Source organism: Centroberyx gerrardi, chromosome 10 (assembly GCF_048128805.1).
Source record: "Centroberyx gerrardi isolate f3 chromosome 10, fCenGer3.hap1.cur.20231027, whole genome shotgun sequence".
NCBI lineage: Eukaryota > Metazoa > Chordata > Actinopteri > Beryciformes > Berycidae > Centroberyx > Centroberyx gerrardi.
In genome coordinates, this window is record NC_136006.1 from 873,544 (window position 1) to 894,140 (window position 20,597).

Sequence of the window (20,597 nt, forward strand, 5' to 3'; positions counted from 1 at the left end):
ATTATTTTCACTTCTGTTGTCTGCAAACCTCATAAATCTTTTTTTTTTTTTTTTCACGAATTGAACGATTATTGGTCGTTTGGAGCTCAATACCCACAAACTCCTTTCAAAAACTATTGTCAAAATTCAGTCAGTTGGAATTTTTTTGGTATTTCTGGAAACAAACAGACTATTTGGAGATATGAGGTTTCCATCAGACAGCAGCGACATCTCACTTTCCTCCAAGCTCATCCATTCCTCTTAACAATAGGATCTCCACAAATGTCACCCCCATATCCACTTGCTTTGTTCTTTCAAGGAATCTTTGACTCATCTTTAAACGTCCATCACTCTTCATTCCTGGTCCATCTCACTGAGTGCTGAAGCACTTTCCCTTTGCATGCTTTCTCTCCTCTTATTATCACAGTCTCCCTGCTCATCCACACGTCTTCAACCAAACCTAATACCATTTTCCTCCTCCACAGTCACTTCAAGATAACTTGTGTTTGTCACCTTCCATCCCAGGTTCACTCTTTCACCAGTTAACCACCTCCAGTAGAAACATCTCATTGGAATCTGTATCAACTACTCCCATGTATTTACATTGTCCTTTTATTTTCTCTCCCTCCAAAACACAGTGAAACCTGTGTTCAGGCACAAAATTGTCCCTGTGGAGATCAACGTTGGCAACAGTGCCAAGTTTGAATGTGAGACTGAGGACGCACCGAATGTGAACTTCAAGTGGTTCAAGGATGGAAACCCCATCAAAGATGGTGATAAGTGCAGGATTATCAGTCGCTTCCACCTGTCCTCTCTGGAGCTGCTAAGCCCAACCAAGGATGACAGTGGTGAATACACCTGCAAAGCCTCCAACCAGCACGGCAGTGACAGCTGCTCTGCCTCTCTCAGTGTGACTGGTAAGAGCGACGCATGTTTTCCTTCTCTTGCATTGCTGGTTGGTTTTAGGGTTGTTTTTGGATTGAATGAAGACTTGAGGCCAGAGCTGTGACCTCTTTTTTTCCACAAGGTGTCTGCTGTTTTACTTTCATTGCCTGTAAAAGAGTTTAAACCCACAGACAGTTATTAGACACATAATTTAACCGGCAAAGTCTTAAAGGGATCTTCTGTTGTTCGTTGTTGGTCTTCTTTTAATAGATGAAAGCACAGTATAGTTTGCCTTTTGTTTATATAATCCAAATGTTAAACTTAAATTATCTTCACTGGTGACAGTTTTGGCATTACATTGACCTATTGCTTTGTTTTTTTTTTGTTTGATTGCTCGGTTTTGGAAAGGAAATGGGTGGGGTATATTATTTTTACTACTAATGTCTTTTTCTTATTTCTTCAACCCTCATAGAACTATTCCCTCCTGCCTTTATAACTAAACCTGACCCTCAGACTGTGTTTGTTGGAAAGAGAGCCATGATACAGTGTGTAGTAACAGGATCTGCTCCACTGAATGTTGTTTGGCTCAAAGACAACCAAGCCTTACCTAAGCTGCCTACACACTACTACACGTCTTCTGAAAAGAATAAGCACACTCTTGAGATAACCAAACTTGAGTCAACCGACCAAGGGCTTTACCTGTGTAAGGCATCTAATAATGCTGGGACAGCTATGTGCAGCATGGAGCTGAGAGTCATGGACAAGCCCAGCTTTGTAAAGCCCCTTGGTTCAGTCTCTGCTGTTGTTGGGGCGCCTCTGCACCTGCAGTGTGAGGTGGACGAGGACACTGGAGTAACCATTATCTGGACCAGAGATGGTAGAAAGGTCCACCAGTCTCCAGATTGTAAGCTGTCTTTCGAAGATAAGATGGTTACTCTTGATATTCTAAAGACCACACTGAAAGATTGTGGGAATTATGTCTGTACAGTGACAAATGAGGCTGGAAGTGCAACTTGCTCCACTTCAGTGAGGGTGCAAGGTAAGAACAGTCTAGTTAATTTTCATGGATACTGCAGTATTTGAAGCTTTTACAAATCTACAGTACTGAAAATTAACACCATTTTTATTGTACAGTGTCAAAAGAAATTTAGATTGTATGAGTGCATCACCACAAACTGCATCTTCGATTTTCTTCATATCTTACCTCCTCTTTCTCAATGCTGGGTTGTTATTTTAAATGCCATTGACTTCTTGAAATGATATTGGATCTTTGTAACAATACAACTCTCCAGAGCCACCAGTCTTTGTGAAGAGGCTGGAACCGTCCATGGTTTGGAAACAAGGCAGCGCTGCACGGCTACAGTGCGCTGTCAAAGGATCTCCTGAACTTCACACCACCTGGTTCTTGAATGACAGTGAGCTGTCTGCTGGAGGCAGATATAGCATCAGTCTGAAGGATGATGTTGCCACTCTGGAGATAAAGGATGTGATGTTGGGTGACAGTGGAAACTACACCTGTGAGGTTCTGAATGAATGTGGCTGTGAAAGCTGCACCACTAAAATCAATGTCAAAGGTGTGTAGAGTAAGGTAGTTTGTATACAGAATCAGAATTTGACGTTTTCAGTAAGAATAAGAAATGGCCTAACCGAACTGTATGTTCCCTCTCAGAACCACCGTCTTTCAGAAAGGAGTTACTCTCCATAGAGGCGGTGAGAGGATCTGTAGCCGTGTTTGAATGTGAGCTTGCAGGCTCTGCACCATTTGAAGTGGCCTGGAAAAAGAATAAGAAACGCCTGTCCGCAGATAAGAAATACAGAATAGTGTCACAGGGATCCATGGCCTCTTTGGAGATCCACTCATTTGAAAGTGCTGATGTTGGCGAATATCAGTGTGTTGTATCAAATGAGGTTGGCTCAGTATCCTCAAACTCAATGGCTAAACAGAAAGGTTAGTGATGTAAAACAATATAATAGGACATACTTAAAAACTATCGCTATGATTATTGTAGTCATTGTTGCTATTGATATTACTAATATTGTTATTTCAGAGCCACCACTATTCTCAAAGAGGATTGAGAGTGCTACAGCAGTGATGGGAAATACAGTGAAACTACAGGGAACCATAAAAGGCTCAGCTCCCATCACTGTTAAATGGATGAAAGACTCTGAGATACTTAGAGATGATGATCCAAAGGTCAAAATGGCATTTGAAAACAACATTGCTAGCCTTTCATTCTCAGCTGTTGAGATAAAGCACGGTGGCAAGTATGCTTGCCTAGCTGAAAATGAGGCAGGACATCAAAAATGTGAAGCTATTTTAACAATTCAAGGTTAGAACGCTTTCCTATTTTCTTATAAGATTATTATCTTATTGTTCTTGGCCATAATGATGTTTTAAAATCTAAAATCATGTCATATTTTAGAACCTGCTAGGATCTTAGAGAAAGCAGCATCCATCAGTGTGACTGCAGGAGATTCAGCCATATTGGAGTGCACAATTGCTGGAAGCCCAGACCTCAAAGTGAAATGGTTTAAAGATGAGAAGGAGATGACGAGTGGCCGTAAATATAAAATGACTCTGAAGCAGAATACTGCCATCTTAAAGATTCTTACAGCAGAAAAAGGAGACACTTCTGAATACAAGATGGAGGTGTCCAATAAAGTTGGAAAGGACCAGTGCACATGCTCCATTACTGTCTTAGGTCAGTTTTAGCCCAGAGAACATATTTGACAGATTTGTAAACCACACAATAGTGCCTTTATGACAATTATATGAAAATGATATTTCCCTATGCAGATCGAGCAGTTCCACCATCCTTCACAAAAACTCTTAAGAAGGTTGATGGGAATATTGGTAGCAATGTTACCATGGAATGCAAAGTATCTGGATCCCAGCCAATGGCTGTTTCTTGGTACAAAGACGATAACGAAATCCACAGTGATGGGAAATATAAGCTTGACTTCAGCGAGAGCACAGCCTCTCTGATGATAATCAGCCTGGAGCAAAGTGATGGTGGAATTTATACATGCCGGGCTACTAATGATGCCGGGTATAAAGAGAACAGCGGCACTTTGTGTATTAAAGGTCAGAAGAGTTGAATTTCTTTGCACTTGTCATTAAAATGTCAAGTATAAACTTAGTTAATGTAGAAATGGGCAGAAATTACAAATTGTCAGATGTTATTGACAATAGCCATCTCAACGTATAAATGCTGTTTTTCTTCCCAAATGACTGTAGAACCACCAGTCTTCACAATGAAACCTGTATCCCAGGACGCCTCACAAGGATCGAATGTTGTATTGAAATCAGCCTTCACTGGAACAGCTCCTTTGGCTGTTAAGTGGTTCAGAGAGGAAAAAGAGCTTTTCACTGGAGGAAAATGTTTCATAAAGAAAGATGCCTCTTCAAGCTCCTTGGAGCTTCACTCAGTGAAACCCACTGACTCTGCTAAATACACATGCCAAGTATCCAATGATGCTGGGAAGGTGGACTGCACTGCAGTCCTCTTTGTCAAAGGTGCCGTTTCTTTCTTTTCAAAATCATAAGCTGTGCTATTTTTTCTTAACTTCTTGTCTTTTCCCCTAATTGTTACTATTAATTTACAGAACCGCCAACATTTTCAATGAAGCTCGAGCCTTTGCAACTGGTGAAAAATGGACAACCTCTGAAGTTGTCGTGCAAAGTGCAGGGCAGCCCTGAGATTAGTGTCAAATGGTTTAACAATGGCTCAGAAATCAGTCCGGACCACAGACACACAATGTATTTCGCCAACTCAGTAGCTTCTCTGGAGATAGTGAACTGTACAGTAGAGGATAGTGGAGATTATGTCTGTGTGGCATCCAGTGAGGCTGGTAGTGACCGCTGCAGCAGCACAGTAACAGTAAAAGGTTGGTTCAGTGTTCAGAATCACAGATTTTACCCACTGACCCTTACTGCCTTTATGTAACAATGTTATCTCTTCCTATATTATAGAGCCTCCAGCATTTGTGAGGCCCTTTGAACATGCTCAGCTTGTACAGGGATCCGACATTATCTTGGAAGGAACTGTTTCAGGCTCTGCTCCATTTGAAATAAGCTGCTACCACAATGATAAGCTGATCAGAAATGACAGAAGGCATAAGATCAGTGTCCAGAATGGCACCATTACTCTTGAGATCTCAAAGTGTGAGGCTGGAGATGCTGGGAAGTACCAGTGCACCGTAGCAAATGATGTTGGAGAGACATCTTCTTGTTGCCACATATCACTGAAAGGTCAGTTGAAAGGGCAGTGTCATTTACTATAAAAAAGACTTAAATTGATCGATCTGTATTAGGTTTCCTATTCAGACAGCCAATAGACGAGGGCCATAAAGAATGACAATTTCGATCACCTATGCCTGTGCCTGCAGTCTGATCTGTGGTCTTCTCCCACTAGAACCACCATCATTCGTTCAGAGACTAGAGGATATGACCTCCATAGTGGGATCTGAGGTCTCTATGAAGTGCATGTTGTCTGGATCACTGCCCATAACTGTCTCCTGGATCAAAGATGATCGTGAGCTCACAGAAGACGAGCACATTAAGATGTCCTATGAAACCAAAGCTGCTGTGTTGAATTTGAAAAATGCTCAGATATCACATGGTGGAAAATATGTGTGTCAGGCACAGAACGAAGCTGGGACTCAGAGATGTGTTGCTGTGCTCATAGTCACAGGTTTGTGGGACATTTGTGACCTTTTCTATCTAACACCACTGCTTTTGATGTGTTAAGCATGATGCTGTACCTGTTGCATTAACACTGAATAGTTGCTGATTAAGTTTTGAATCGTTTGTTATCCCAGAGCCAGCAAGTATCTCAGAACAGGCAAAGTCCGTAAGTGTAACCCAGGGCGACCCGGCTACACTTGAATGCAGATTCTCAGGCACCAAACCCCTAAAGGCCAGATGGCTGAAGGATGGCAAGGAGCTGACCTCAGGCCAGAGATATAAAGTACAGAGCACAGACACCAGCTCTATACTGAAGATTATTAAAGCAGAGAAAAGAGATAGTGGTGAATACACCTTTGAGGTTTCAAATGATGTTGGCCACAGCTCTTGTGAGGCAGTAATTGCAGTCCTAGGTCAGTTCATCGCAAAATTGTACCCTCTTAAATTCTTGTTTTATTCATACAATCAACTTACTGTATGCTGTTTTTGCACTTTGTATACAATAGATCAGATCATTAAACCATCTTTCACAAGAAAAGTGAAACAGATGGAGGGTATCAAAGGATCATTTGCTCATCTGGACTGTCTTGTATCTGGCTCCCTGCCTATAACAATACAGTGGTACAAAGATGAGAAAGAGGTCGAGACTGATGAGAAACACAAATGCACATTCTTTGAAAATGTGGCTTTCCTGGAAATCTCTCGTCTTGATAGTAAAGACAGTGGCAGCTATACCTGCATAGCTAAAAACAAGGCTGGCACTGTCCAGTGTTGTGGAGTCTTGTTTGTCAAAGGTTAGAGCGTATTCCACATTCTCAATATTTTCTTGCACTGATGCATAATTGCATTATATATTTTGTGATTACCGTATAATTGATATGATGGGTTTTGTCTACCAACAGAACCACCATGTGTTCTACAGAAGCCTGAATCAATGAATGTTTTGCCTGGGTCAAAGGTCCAGTTTAATGTCCTTGTCTCTGGCACACCACCATTGGTCATTAAATGGTTTAAAAACAAGAAGGAGATTTTATCCAGCTCTGATTGTTCTGTAATCAAAGACAGCATCTCTAGTTCACTGGAGCTCTTCTTTGCCAAAACCTCAGATTCTGGAGATTATATCTGTGAAATACAGAATGATGTTGGCTCCACTTCATGCCAGGCGGCACTTTTTGTCAAAGGTTATTATTATTCTTTCACCTTTGTCAGTTTTCTTCACCTTAGTATTCACCATACTTCACTAACATCTGTATATATACTGTATATTTTCAGAACCCCCTGTTTTCCTTGAAAAACCTGAAGGTGTCTCAGTTGTGAAAGTAGGAGAGGGAAAGATGTTCGAGTGCAAGGTTGTCGGTACTCCAGAGATCTCTGTACGCTGGTTCAGAGATGGAGCTGAGATTCACCAAAGTGTCAAGCACAAGATGTCACTTGTTAACTCCTTAGCCAGCTTAGAGATAGCTAGTGCTTGTGAAAATGACAGTGGAAAATACTTCTGCGAAGCCTGCAACGAGGCAGGCAGGGAGAGTTGCACTGTCGAGCTAGAAGTGAAAGGTTGGTTTTCCTCTGTTTTGTTGCATCCTGTCTGTACTCAGTTAAATATCAAGATTAAGTTAGACATCAAGATTAATTATATAACTATCAATAGTTAAAGTTGTTTGGTTTAGTTTAACTTGCATCCTTATTTCAGAGCCTCCCTCATTTCTTGAAGAGCCGATGCCTCTTGAGGTTGTTAAAGGTTCCATGGCAGTGTTTGCTTGCAAAGTGGCAGGGACTGCTCCATTTAAGGTCACATGGTACAAAGATCGTAAGCCAATCACTTCCGGCCAAAAGCACATTATCACTGACAACGAAGATCTCATGAGCTTGAAAATCCAGGATTGTGAATTGCAAAATGTCGGTTCTTATCAGTGCATGGTAGCCAATGAGATTGGAAGCTGCACTGGCTTTGCAGCTTTGTCTATAAAAGGTTGGTTTACTGTGAATGCTGATGCTTTGATTTCACACTGACATACATCAGGCATACAAAAATATACACTTTCTGATATACAATGACATCTCCTCTTCACATTAGCTCCACCAACATTTGTCAAGAAGATAGAGAATGTCTCCACTGTTCTGGGAGATGTTGCAGTCTTTCATTGCATTGTGGAAGGTTCTCCCACTCTCTCTGTACAATGGCAAAAAGATGAGAACTGGATCTTGGAGGATCCAAAGACTGAGAGGACATTTGAGAACAACATGGCCACTCTCAGGATTCCTGCCTGTGAGGCGGGTCACAGCGGGAAATACACCTGCCAGGTCGTAAACGAGGCAGGACAGGACAAGTGCTTTGCCACCCTAATGGTGCAAGGTATATCTTTGCTTCATGCACAACTCTTCTTTAGTTTAACATTTTAGACTTTGCAGCTTTAATGCTAATAACAAACACTCACATCTTTTTCTTGGCATTATAGAACCACCTAATATCCAAGAGAAGCCAGAGGTAGTCAAAGTGACTCGTGGCGATCCAGTTAGTTTGGAGTGCAGGGTAGCTGGAACTCCTGAGATCAGTGTAAAATGGACCAAAGATGGCAGAGAGCTCCTCTCCAGCAGAAAGTACCAACTCTACTATGAGAACAGCCTCAGCAGTTTTAAGATTCAGTCCTCTCAGCTGGAAGATGGAGGAGAATACCTGTTTCAGGCTACAAACTCTGTTGGTACCTGCAGTTGTAAAGTCAAGTTGGTCGTCGTAGGTTCGTAAGATACTCTTCAACTCAACAAGTATTTGCAAACATAAAAGCTGAAGAAGGACTATTTCTAATGATCTATTGATGTTATTGTTTTAAACAGAAGAAGTAATTCCTCCAACATTCATTAAGAAATTAATGAACATTCAGGAGATTTGGGGTTCAGTGGTTACGATGGAGTGTAAAGTCGCTGGCTCTCTTCCAATATCAGTCGAATGGAGCAAAGGCGGCCGAAAGATCACCGCGAGCTCCAAATACAAACTGTCACACTTTGACAATACTGTCTCACTGGAGCTGAAACTGATTGAGAGTGGAGATACAGGAGAGTATTCCTGTAAAATAACCAACAAAGCAGGCAGCTGTGTGTGCAGTGGAGTTCTTACAGCTAAAGGTTAGAGTTCCAAAGTTAACTTTATTTAACTTTTTTGGTTTCAGCTCAACTAAAGGCCACAGGACATGTATCTTAATAATTTTTCTGTGTGGGTTTTAGTGCCACCAAGCTTTGTAGCTGAGCCAGAGCCTCAGGCTGTTATTCCAAAGTCAACTGTACACTTCAGAAGCGTCTTTCAAGGAACACCTCCCTTTACCGTGAAATGGTTCAAGGATGACTCCGAGCTCATAACTGGTCCATCATGTACGATTGGACTGGAGGAATACTCTTCTTCTGTAGAGCTCTACTCAGTGGGGCCTTTGCAACATGGGATATATTCTTGCCAAGTTAGCAATGAAGCAGGCACAGCGGAAAGTGCAGCAGAATTGTTGGTGAAAGGTTGGACTATTCTTTTTTTTGTCCACCACCTCCACCACCACCAAATTAACTCCATCTTTTTTTCTCCATTTTCACAGCTCCTCTTTCTTCATTTTCATCTCCACCTGACTAGCTTACCATTTCTTTTCCTTACAGGGTTATCTATGTTGTCTTCAACAGAGTCGTTTTCATCCAGCATCCAATCACCTGTTCTCATCCTCCATATCTCTTATTGTTGGTCAAGTATTACTCTTTCTGAGGATAGTAACTTAATCTTTTTTGACTTTGCAGAACCTCCTCAGTTTGTCCTGAAATTGCCTCCCACTACCTTTGTGAAGCAGTGCGAGGGACACCGTTTTGAATGCAAGACTACCAGCGCACGTTCCCTGAAAATGTGCTGGTACAAAAATGACCAAAAGATAACAGATGGAGACAACTATAAAGTAATGTTTGTCGACTCGACGGCATACCTTCAGCTGCGTACTACAAGGTTTGATGACAATGGAGTCTACACCTGTGAGGCTCATAATGATGCTGGCAGTGTAAGCTGCAGCACTGTTTTCACAGTTCAAGGTCAGCTACTGAATGGATACCTTGCCTTTAATCCGCCCATTTTGTGATGTTGGATTTTTCTCTGAAATTGTGTAGCATGAACACGAAGGAATGACAATCCCTATGATCCATGTTTTGCATCTCTCGTCTCTGTCCATTCACAATTGTTATTTGGGAATCCTGTTTAACATTACTCCAGCATGGAATTCAACACGACCACCTGTCCTCAGTCCAAAGTCCAATATATTATTTGTGTCTCCCAATGTGTCGGATAGCATGAATCTGAGTGGAACCTCTTTTCAGAGACGTGTTTCTCCCTCCCGCTGATGGAATGCCCTATACCTTTGACTGACCTTTTGCCCTGTTAATTTCGCTGATCTCGTTATGACCTACAGTTCTATTATAGCATGAACATTAGTGAATGATTCAATTTTATCACGTATTGTCTTGTTTTCTTTCAACATCTGGATGGATTCTTTTAGCATGGACTGAACATGAGCATGACTTTCGGAGAATTTCTGTTCCCTGGAACTACCCGTGCCAAATTGCTTGCAGAGGTGACTTACTTGCCCAGGAATATTATTTTTGTTAACGTATCTCGATTATATTTTCTAGAATCCCCATCCTTCCTTAAAAAGCCAAACCCAATGGAGGGCGTCAGAGGAAAAGATGCCAGCCTGTACTGTGAGATGTATGGCACTCCACCTTTCCAGGTTAACTGGTACAAAGACAAAAGGCCACTAAAGGAGAGCAGGAAATATAAGATGGTCAGTGAGGGCAGCTCAGCCACGCTTCACCTTATGAAACTGGAGACAGCTGATGCTGGTCTCTATGAGTGCAGGGTGTCGAACAATGTAGGAAGTGAGACCTGCCGTACTACAGTTAGCCTAAAAGGTTAGTACAGCACATTATCAGTGGGCATTCTTCAAACAATAATAGTCTTCATGAATCACCACTCCTCACCGCTGCTTTTTCCATCACTATTCAGAACCACCAGCATTTGTCAAGAAACTGACTGACCAGTCAGTGAGAGCTGGTCAGCAGCTGACGCTGACAGCTACAGTGAAGGGCTCTGAGCCCTTGACTGTGTCTTGGGTTCAGGACAAGGATCACATTCTCAGAGACGGTGACAACAGGAAAATCACCTTTGAGAACAATGTGGTCACCCTTACAGTCCCTAAGGCGGACTCCTCTACAGCTGGCAAATACACCTGCCAACTGAGGAATGACTCTGGAATGGTGGAGTCGGTCTCCCAAGTGACCGTTCTAGGTTTGTAACACTCCAGATTGAGCCTTATTACATTGCCACCAGTCAAAGTGAAAGGATTAATTTAGCTTCATATTTTCTTCCCGAATTTCTAGAGCCCGCTGCTATTGTGGATAGCCCCGAGTCTTTGAATGTGAAGTCAGGAGAGAATGCAGCTCTTGAAGTCACAGTATCTGGCACACCAGAACTAAAAATCAAGTGGTTCAAGAATAACAAAGAGATCTCTTCTGGCGCCAAGTATCAGATGTCCTTCTTAAAGAAGGTAGCCACCCTGAAGATACGGTCCGCTGACAAAGCTGATGCAGGAGAATACCAGTTAGAAGTTAAAAATCACGTTGGTACAGCGTCCTGCAAAACTAAACTCTCTGTCTCAGGTTGGTGGTCATTGTGTACATGCCTTTTGTCGGCATGATTACCCCTATTAAATTCATACCCTGTTCATTCGCCATTAGTTCAGCAATACCATATCACTTATTGTTTTTTACAACAGATAAGATGATTCCACCAACTTTCATAAGGAAGCTGAGAGACACCCATCTTGTTGTGGGTAAACCTGGTGAGATGGAGTGTAAAGTCACTGGCACTGCTCCTTTCACAACGTCATGGTTCCACAATGGCCAGGAGATCAAGAGTGGGCCAAACTATGACATTAGCTGCAGTGATAATACTTGCAAAATGAGAGTTCCGACTATAAAGTTGTCTGACTCTGGAAAATACATATGCAAAGCCACTAATGCTGCAGGAGCCAGTGAGACAAGTGCTTCAATGACTGTCACAGGTCAGTAGGTATAAATTTGAGAAAATCAAGTTTCATGGATGTTTTTTTTAGCATGGGATCTGGCTCATTACGCAAAGTTAACGTTTACCTTACGACATATCTTTTTTGAACCCAGAACCTCCATCTTTCGTGGAAACACCTAAGATGAGGGAAACATTGCCAGGCCAAAATGTCACTTTCTCTGCCAAAGTGAAAGGCAGTGCTCCCCTGAAAGTCAAATGGTTCGTGGGAGCCAAGGAAATGCAGCATGGAAGGGGCTGTGAGATTTCCCTGAAGAACGATGTAGCTACTCTGGTGCTTCACAGAGTTGAGAAATCCCACGCTGGAGAGTACACATGCCAGATCATTAACGATGCAGGGAAGGAAAGCTGCCCAGTTAACCTGTTTGTGAAAGGTTTGTTAACATGACAGTTTACATTTAAAAATCCCTTCCTCTTTTTTGAAACATCTGCCTGCTTTCAAAGTGAAATAGATGTAACTAATGACGGCATTACTTCTCTCAGAACCTGTCCACTTTGTGAAGAAGCTGAGGGACATTTCCTCCGAAAAAGGCAAGCCTCTGAGGCTTGAGGTCACATTTGCCGGAACCCCCAGAGTAAATGTAACCTGGATGAAGGATGGTAAATTCATCTGGGCTTCCTATCAGTACAATGTGATCACCACAGACACCTCCTGCATTCTGGAGGTTCTTAACTGCGACAGGATGGAAGCAGCTGGCAGATACTCTTGTGAAGTAGACAACGGAGTCGGAAGTGACAAATGCCAAGCACAAGTGTCAATTCTAGGTAAACTTGTTAACATGTTATTGTTTTTAGACAATTCATCATCATAATTCATAATTTATTCATTCATAATTCAACATCTTTAGTTATACTAAACCACCATCATCTTTCACTTCAGAACGACCATACTTTGTTGAAAAGATGGAGCCAAAGGAGGTAACTGTGGGTGATGGGTTTACCTTGAGGTGCCGTATTGCGGGAACTCCTGACATCTCAGTAGCTTGGTTTAAAGCCGACGGAAAGCTGCGCAAATCCAACACCTGCTCAATGGACTTCTCGAAGGGTGTTGCCACTTTGAAACTGAGCAAAGCCGCAAAGTTTGATCACGGTGAATACACCTGCAAGGCTGAGAACCGCGTCGGTTCAGTCTCAACCAGCTGTAATGTGACGGTGAAAGGTGATGCCCGTTTTCCTTCCTTCCTTTTTTCCTACCTTAATGAATCCTGCTTGGTTTGTCAAAATTGTCAAAAAGGAACATTCTGTTCAACTGATCTATTCTAGACAACAAAACAGCGCCATCCAGCTTAAAGATGGTGGATCACTGAAAAATTATGGACAATACTCAGTTTCTTTTGCTGATGACATAGTCCTAAAGATCACTCATGGTGAAATCAGAAACTCTGGAGAACACTATAGCTTCAGATATCATTGGAACCAAATCTTGTACCGCAAATCCAAAGTTTGTTCAGTATCTGATGAATTCTTCTCAAGTTTTTGATACAAGTAACCTTTGGAATCAGTCAACAACTAAAATCACTACCAAATTTAACTTTCATATAGTAGGACAGAAACACATGCAAACATAACAATGCGCATATATCTAATGTCAACATTGCTTCTCTCAGAACCTGTGCGCTTTGTCAAGAAGCTGGAGGACACTACTTTCATAGTTGGCCAACCTCTAAAACTGGTTTGCACATACACTGGAAGCCAGAGGGTCCACGTCACCTGGAAGAAGGATAACAAGCTGATCTGGGCCTCTTATCAGTACAACGTTAAAACGACTGATTCAACCTGCATCCTGGAGGTCCTCAACAGCGACAGGCCAGAAGCAGCTGGAACATACTCTTGCGAAATTTCCAACGGAGCAGGAACTGATGTCTGCCATGCTCGTGTCAGACTAGGTAAAGTCACAAACACTAACACACCAACTGCTTTCCATTCATCATTTAACTTTATCAACAATAGAGGCCTTCTACTGCTGATTAATAGCCACAGTAGTTTATTGTAGTCATGTAAGACTACAAAATACTTGATAGCAATTAGCTGAGATCCCTGCATGATCTCCATTATTTGCCTGCTAACATTGCATAACAGGCTACAAAAGGCTACATGCAACTAACCCACCCATTACTCCTCTCAGAACCTGCGCGCTTTGTGAAAAAGCTGGAAGACACTTACTACAGACTCCGCGAACCTTTGACTCTCAAGTGCACATACTTTGGTAGCCAGAGAGTGCATGTGACCTGGAAGAAGGATGGCAAACTGATCTGGGCGTCTTACCAGTACAATGTGAAGACCACTGATGACACCTGCATCTTGGAAATCCTCAACAGTGACAGAGAAGAGGCGGTCGGAAGATACACGTGTGAAATTTCTAATGCTGAAGGAACCGATATCTGCCATGCTAATGTCAAACTAGGTAAACCACCTTAGAAACACACTTCATCCATGCCGTGCAATTATATATAATTCACTTGAATCACTTGCAGCTCTATAACCTTTTTGCATATAATTTCATTAGCGTGCTTATAAACAAAAAGGCTAAACACTAGTTGCATAATCTAACATCACCATTGCTCATTGATCTCTCAGAACCTGCTCGCTTTGTGAGAAAACTGAGAAACACCTTCTTTAAAATCGGCCATCCTTTGACACTGGAGTGCACATTTACTGGGAGCCAGAGAATCCATGTCAGCTGGATGAAGGATGGCAAACCCATCTGGGCATCATACAAATACAACGTGAAAACTGCCAATTTCTCCAGCACCCTGGAGGTTCTCAACAGCGACAGGCGAGAAGCAGTCGGGAAATACTCGTGCGAGATTTCCAATTCCATGGGCACTGATATCTGCCATGCTATGGTTAAGATAGGTAAAACCACTGACATGCGCCTCATTCTCTTACCTGCATTACAATTAAGCAATTAATTTCAATTAATTAGTTCAGCACAGAGGTGGGGACTCAAGAAATTTAAATTGTGACTCAAGTCTAACTCAAGTCCAAATCATGTGACTTGAGACTTGACTTGATGCATGAAGAGAAGACTTGAGACTTGACTTGACTTGGGTTCTGGTGACTTGGGACTTGACTCTGACTTGTACTTTGATGACTTGAAAAGGTTTCTAAAGTCTTGACTTGAGATCTTGTGTTTGTGTAAATGACTTAGATTGAAAGTGATGAGATTTGTTCCAGCAGACTGAATTTAAATTCTGTTTTCTGAATTTGTATGGAATGATTGAATTTATTGAAGTTGAAACTGATTATAGAAATCAAACTCATGATGCTCTTACCAAGTTTTTATCCTATTAAAACCATATTGTATTGAAAAGTCCTAGATATTTAGTTTTCTTTAAGATAAGATAAGATTTAAATTGATAGTGGACTCTTGATTTGTTCTGACTTGACTTGCTGTTACATTTGCTCAACATTTAGACTTGAGACTTGACATTAATGACATGGACTTGACTTGGAAATCTACATTTAGACTTGGGACTTGACTTGAGACTTGTGCTTCAAGACTCGAGACTGACTTGGGACTCGAATGAAGCTGACTTGGTCACACCTCTGTTTCAGCCAGATTCAGCAACAGCATTTTCACATATTGGTCTGCTTGCTGGGGCTATTTCATTACCTATGCAAATATGCAGCTGTTATACAGTACTTCTCAATATTATCACACATCTCATGAATTTCATCTCATTTAACAAATCCCTTGAAGAACACAATCCTTTCACATAATCATGCATTTGCTTGCTATCACGATAACATAAACAACATGCAACTAACATCACCATTGCTTCCTATAGAACCTGTGCACTTTGTGAAAAAGCTGGAGGACACCACTTACAGACTCGGCCAGCCCCTCTCGCTGTACTGTGCCTACAGTGCCAGCCCCAAGGTCCATGTGAGCTGGAGAAAGGATGGCAAACCAATATGGGCCTCGTACAAGTACAACGTCAAGACAACAGACGATGCGTGTGTCTTGGAGGTCCTCAACAGTGACAGGCTAGAAGCAGCAGGGAGATACTCCTGCGAAATTTCTAACTCTGAGAACTCTGTTATGTGCTGTGCACAAGTCACGCTAGGTAAACCATTAGACATGCATGTCATTCATATTCTCATAACAATCACATATTACTTGCCTACTCTGTTTCACTCTTTCAATAGTTGATAGGCAACTAACACCACCCTTGCTTCTCCTAGAACCTGTGCGCTTTGTGAAAAAGCTGGAAGACACTAGCTTTAGGGTGGGCCAGCCTCTGAAGCTTCAGGTCACATACACAGGCAGCCAGCAGGTGTATGTGAACTGGACAAAAGATGGCAAACCAATCTGGGCTTCCTATAAGTACAACGTCAAGATCACGGACAGCTCCTGTGTCTTGGAGGTCCTCAACAGTGACAGGGTAGAGGCTGCTGGGAAATATTCCTGTGAGATTTCCAATGCTAGTAGCTCTGCTACCTGTCATGCTCATGTCAGACTAGGTAACTCCTCTAACATGCACAGCACTCCTTTAATTTCATTTCATTTCATTTCATAATTTCAAGCCTTCCAGTACTCATTTTTTTCACATAACATGACACAGCACAGTCTAGGCAACATGACTAATACCAGTCTTACTTCTCTCAGAACCTGTGCGCTTTGTGAAAAAGCTGGAAGACACAATTTACAAACTGGGCGATCCCTTGAGTCTCCAGTGCACATACACTGGCAGTCAGAGAGCGTATGTGAGCTGGATGAAGGATGGCAAACCAATCTGGGCTTCGTACCAATACAACGTCAAGACCACTGACTCCTCATGCGTGTTGGAGGTCCTCAATAGTGACAGACAAGAAGCAGCTGGGGTTTATTCTTGTGAAGTTTCAAATGCAGAAAGTTCTGACACCTGTGCTGCTTATGTCATGTGTAAAAGCTCTAAGAAAGGTATAACCTCTATAATTCACAACAGCAATCTCATAACGCATTCTAACATTGAACATTTAACATCACAGCCTATGGTTAAGCTGCTAAAGCACAACAATAGTCATTCACATAATTCAATTAATCATAATTGAATTTCAACATTCAATTATACTTATGGATTCACTTTTGAATTATAATTATAAATTCTGCATGCTCATTATCAGCTTTGCAACTAATGACCATCATTGCTTCTCACAGAACCTGTGCGCTTTGTGAGGAAGCTGGAAAACACCACTTTCAGAGTGGGTGAACCGCTGACACTTAGAGTCGCATACACTGGTAGCCAAAGAGTGTATGTGAACTGGAAGAAAGACGGGAGGCCAATCTGGGCTTCTTATCAATACAACATCAAGACCACCGACTGCAGCTGCATCTTGGAAGTCCTCAACAGCGACAGAGAAGAAGCCGGTGGACGATACACTTGCGAAATTTCCAATGCCGAAGGCTCTGATATCTGCCATGCTTATGTCAGACTAGGTAACACTAACCAACACGACGCATTGCTTGCACTTCTCTCATTCATTTCATGCATGAGTTAATTTGTAGAGGTAACTGCTACTGCCGCTCACATAGCTTTTCTTCCACCGCATGTAACCCTCCATGATTATGTACAGGTACAACTGCCTCCAATCACATAGCCTTTCTTTCTACGCATGGATGGCATGGAAAACGTCCACGGATTCCTACGGATACAACTACTGCCAGTCACATAGTCTTTCGTCCTCGGCATGTAAAAATCAGTGGTGTCCATGTATGACTGATTTCAACATTGCTCCTCTCAGAACCTGTGCGATTTGTCAAGAAAATGGAGGACGTCTCCCACGAACTGGGTAAACCGCTGAGGTTCGAGTGCAAGTACGCTGGAAGCCAGAGGGCCCACGTCACCTGGAAGAAGGACGACAAGCTGATCTGGGCCTCTTACCAGTATAATGTTAAAACCACCGACTCCTCCTGCATTCTGGAGGTCCTCAACAGTGACAGACCTGAGGCAGCTGGAAAATACACTTGTGAAATTTCCAATGCCGAAGGATCTGACACCTGTCACGTTCATGTTAAAATAGGTAACACGCTGACCAACACACGCCTTTCATCTCATCTCATTCCCCACATGTGGTTGTAGTCACTAACGCTAACCTTCAGTATGATTATTATTTGCTTTGGTCCTATGATTGTTGGTATGGAAAGGGATTTCATAACGTGGAACAGGTCCTTGGTAACATGTTGTACGGTTATTGTTTGACTTGGTCTCGTGTTTGTTTGAAAAGGGGTTTCATAGTCTGGTAGAGGTATTTGGTAATAGGCTGGACATTCTGTGATAGTTTGCTTTGGTCTTGCATTTGTGTCTTTGAATCAGGTTTTTGTGCCTGTCTGTTTTCCCCTAATGCAAACCTGCTGGCCCAGTGGCCTGGTCAATAAGATCTTACATTCAAGTTTCTAATCATTGTCATGAGTTGGCCTCATATTCTTTACTTTCTCCTTTACTAACAGAGCGCAAAGTCCCTCCAAACTTCACCAAGAGGCCCTCTGAGTCCATGGAGGATTCAGTGGGTAAGATGGTGAAGATGGAGGGTCGTGTGTCTGGCTCCCAGCCACTGACCATCGCCTGGTACAAGGACAACCGTGAAATCTCCAGCTCCGACAAGTATGACATCAGCTTCAAGAACAACGTGGCTGTGCTATGTGTCAGAGACTCTGCGGTCTATGACAGTGGCATGTACTCTTGTGAGGCCACCAATGAGGCTGGCAAAGCTTCATGTCAGGTGTCCCTGAACATCTCAGGTGTGTGTGTTTGAATGATATTGTCTACATGTTAAAATAGACATAAAAGTACATAAAAAGAATAAGGTGCATTCAGTATATATACAGTATATGTATATACAGTATATATGTATTTTACAAAAGTGTCTTCAGTATTTGACTTTTTTAAACTTATTTATCCTTTGAATGCTGAACGTTAGATGTGTTGTGATATTTTGTAGTATGTGTTCCCTTTATCGTTCCATGCACGGGTCTCTTGAAAAAAGGAAAGACTGTTCTTAACAGAGACATGATTGTGTCGAATTCTGCAGAAAAGGGTTCCTTAACGCTGTCTTGTTGCTCTTTCTAAACCAAATATCTTTAACTGTCCTGCTTCTTTCCCACCACTTCTTCAGAAACTGGCATGGCTCCAAAATTTGACATCCCCCTAAATCCAGTGACAGTGAGCGAGGGGGAGAAACTGAGCCTCAGATGCCACATCTGTGGTTCTCCTCCTCTGACGATCCAGTGGATGAAGGACAGGAGGGAGCTGAAATCCAGTGGAAACACCAGAATCACGTTTGTGGATGGCACAGCCTGCCTGGAGGTCAGCCAGGCCTCCAAGAGCGATGCAGGGGATTACCTCTGCAAGGCCAGCAACGCTACTGGCAGCGATTTCTGCAAGTCCAGGGTGACTGTGAAAGGTAACATAGTCGTATTCACGTGGAAATGAGATCTTTCATTGACATCGTTCTTTCATTAGATCTTTAGCAGGATAATTCGTGGCACCACTTTTGTGTTATGTTTTGATATATCCATATGTTGAGAAGTGTTTTCTGGTTCCAACTGTTCTTTTAATGTCAAACATTCTGCAAACCAATTTCCCCACAGAGACGACAAATCAGTAAAGTAAAAATGGATGTTGAGGTTTTGAGCATTCATTGCAATGAGGCTCTGACAAGAGCATAAGAGGTTGTTTAGATTCCACTTTGCCATCTTGCTTTCATACAGGAGAGCAGGAATACCTGTTGCCTGTTTAGAAAATGAATGGTTTTTTTTTATTTGTATCCCTGTCTTGTTTTTGTCTTACTTTTGGTATACAATGATAAAGAATGTCCCAAAAATGGGACCAATGAAGTACTACTACTAGTGCAACTTTACATGTAAATGTGTGTTGTTAATGTTAGTGCAGTGTGTTGATGCCTCAATGTTGTGGTGACTTGTAAACCTGTCAATGATTAGGCCTGAGTACTTTTTAATACCCCTGAAATATTTTTCAGCCTTGCTTCTGTAATGGCCCTTGGTGACATTATAAAGTAACTGATTTCCCATTATCCAAGCATAGCATACAGACAAGATAAACACGTCACGTTTCCTACTTCCTATTTATTGCTAGTACTTGGTAGTTTTGTTTCCGTGCAGCATGGCACACGTGTGCTGACTCTTTATGTCTGTCTTCCTGTCTTGTTTCATCTTTACTTTTTCTGTTTTCCAAATTTCCCAAATGGGATACATGAAATACTTCTACTACTGAAGCATTCACCTATTTAAATGATTTCTCCTCAGACAAAGGAGCCAAAGCCGCCCCCACTGAGGCTGCAGCCCCAGCTGCCGCCGCCCCGGTCAAAAGGCTTGACAACCTGTTCTTCATTGAGGAACCCAAGAACGTCTCTGTCAGTGAGAGTAAGTGCACTCTTAAAGAACTGTTGATATGCCTTGCTGTTGATGTGTTCAAAAACAAGACAAGGTTTGTTTTTGCAAATACAGATTTGCTGTAAATGACTTCCTTTTAAGAGTGTAGTATGAAGAAATTACAGAAAATGCAGATTATAGATGTAATTATGGATGACAGATCCATTGACAAAAGTCCATGTGAAGCTAATTTCAATCTCGTTTGTTTCTGCAGAGGGAACTGCCACCTTCATCGCCAAGATCGGAGGTGATCCCATCCCCAGTGTGAAATGGATGAAGGGCAAATGGAGGCAGATCACACATGGCGGTCGTATCTCTGTGGAACAGAAGGGCCAGGAGGCCAAGCTGGAGATCAGAGAAGTGACTAAATCTGACTCCGGCCAGTACAGATGTGTCGCCGCCAACAAACACGGAGAGATTGAATGCAGTGCTGATATAGAGGTCACCAAAAAGGAGGAAACTGAAGGAATGGGAGACTTCAGGGCTAAGCTGAAGAAGTAAGTGTTTCTGAACAAAAACAAGTGTTTCTTTGTACTATATTTTCAGCATGATTCATTTCCAGACCACATTCTTGAAGT

General features: G+C 42.2%; 1 protein-coding gene across 1 annotated transcript in view; it reads left to right on the plus strand.

Annotated features, from left to right (window-relative positions):
- The window catches only part of LOC144539873 (titin-like), a 61,981-nt gene that overhangs the window by 35,003 nt on the left and 6,381 nt on the right, over positions 1-20,597 (plus strand). Inside the window, exons 42-55 of the mRNA XM_078286143.1 lie at positions 618-896; positions 2,534-2,812; positions 12,129-12,410; positions 13,253-13,519; positions 13,735-14,049; positions 14,223-14,501; positions 15,437-15,715; positions 15,834-16,025; positions 16,880-16,886; positions 16,988-17,068; positions 18,074-18,369; positions 18,744-19,031; positions 19,894-20,010; positions 20,234-20,516. Coding sequence (XP_078142269.1) covers positions 618-896; positions 2,534-2,812; positions 12,129-12,410; positions 13,253-13,519; positions 13,735-14,049; positions 14,223-14,501; positions 15,437-15,715; positions 15,834-16,025; positions 16,880-16,886; positions 16,988-17,068; positions 18,074-18,369; positions 18,744-19,031; positions 19,894-20,010; positions 20,234-20,516 — 3,244 coding nt within the window. The remainder of the gene's footprint in view (positions 1-617; positions 897-2,533; positions 2,813-12,128; positions 12,411-13,252; positions 13,520-13,734; positions 14,050-14,222; positions 14,502-15,436; positions 15,716-15,833; positions 16,026-16,879; positions 16,887-16,987; positions 17,069-18,073; positions 18,370-18,743; positions 19,032-19,893; positions 20,011-20,233; positions 20,517-20,597) is intronic.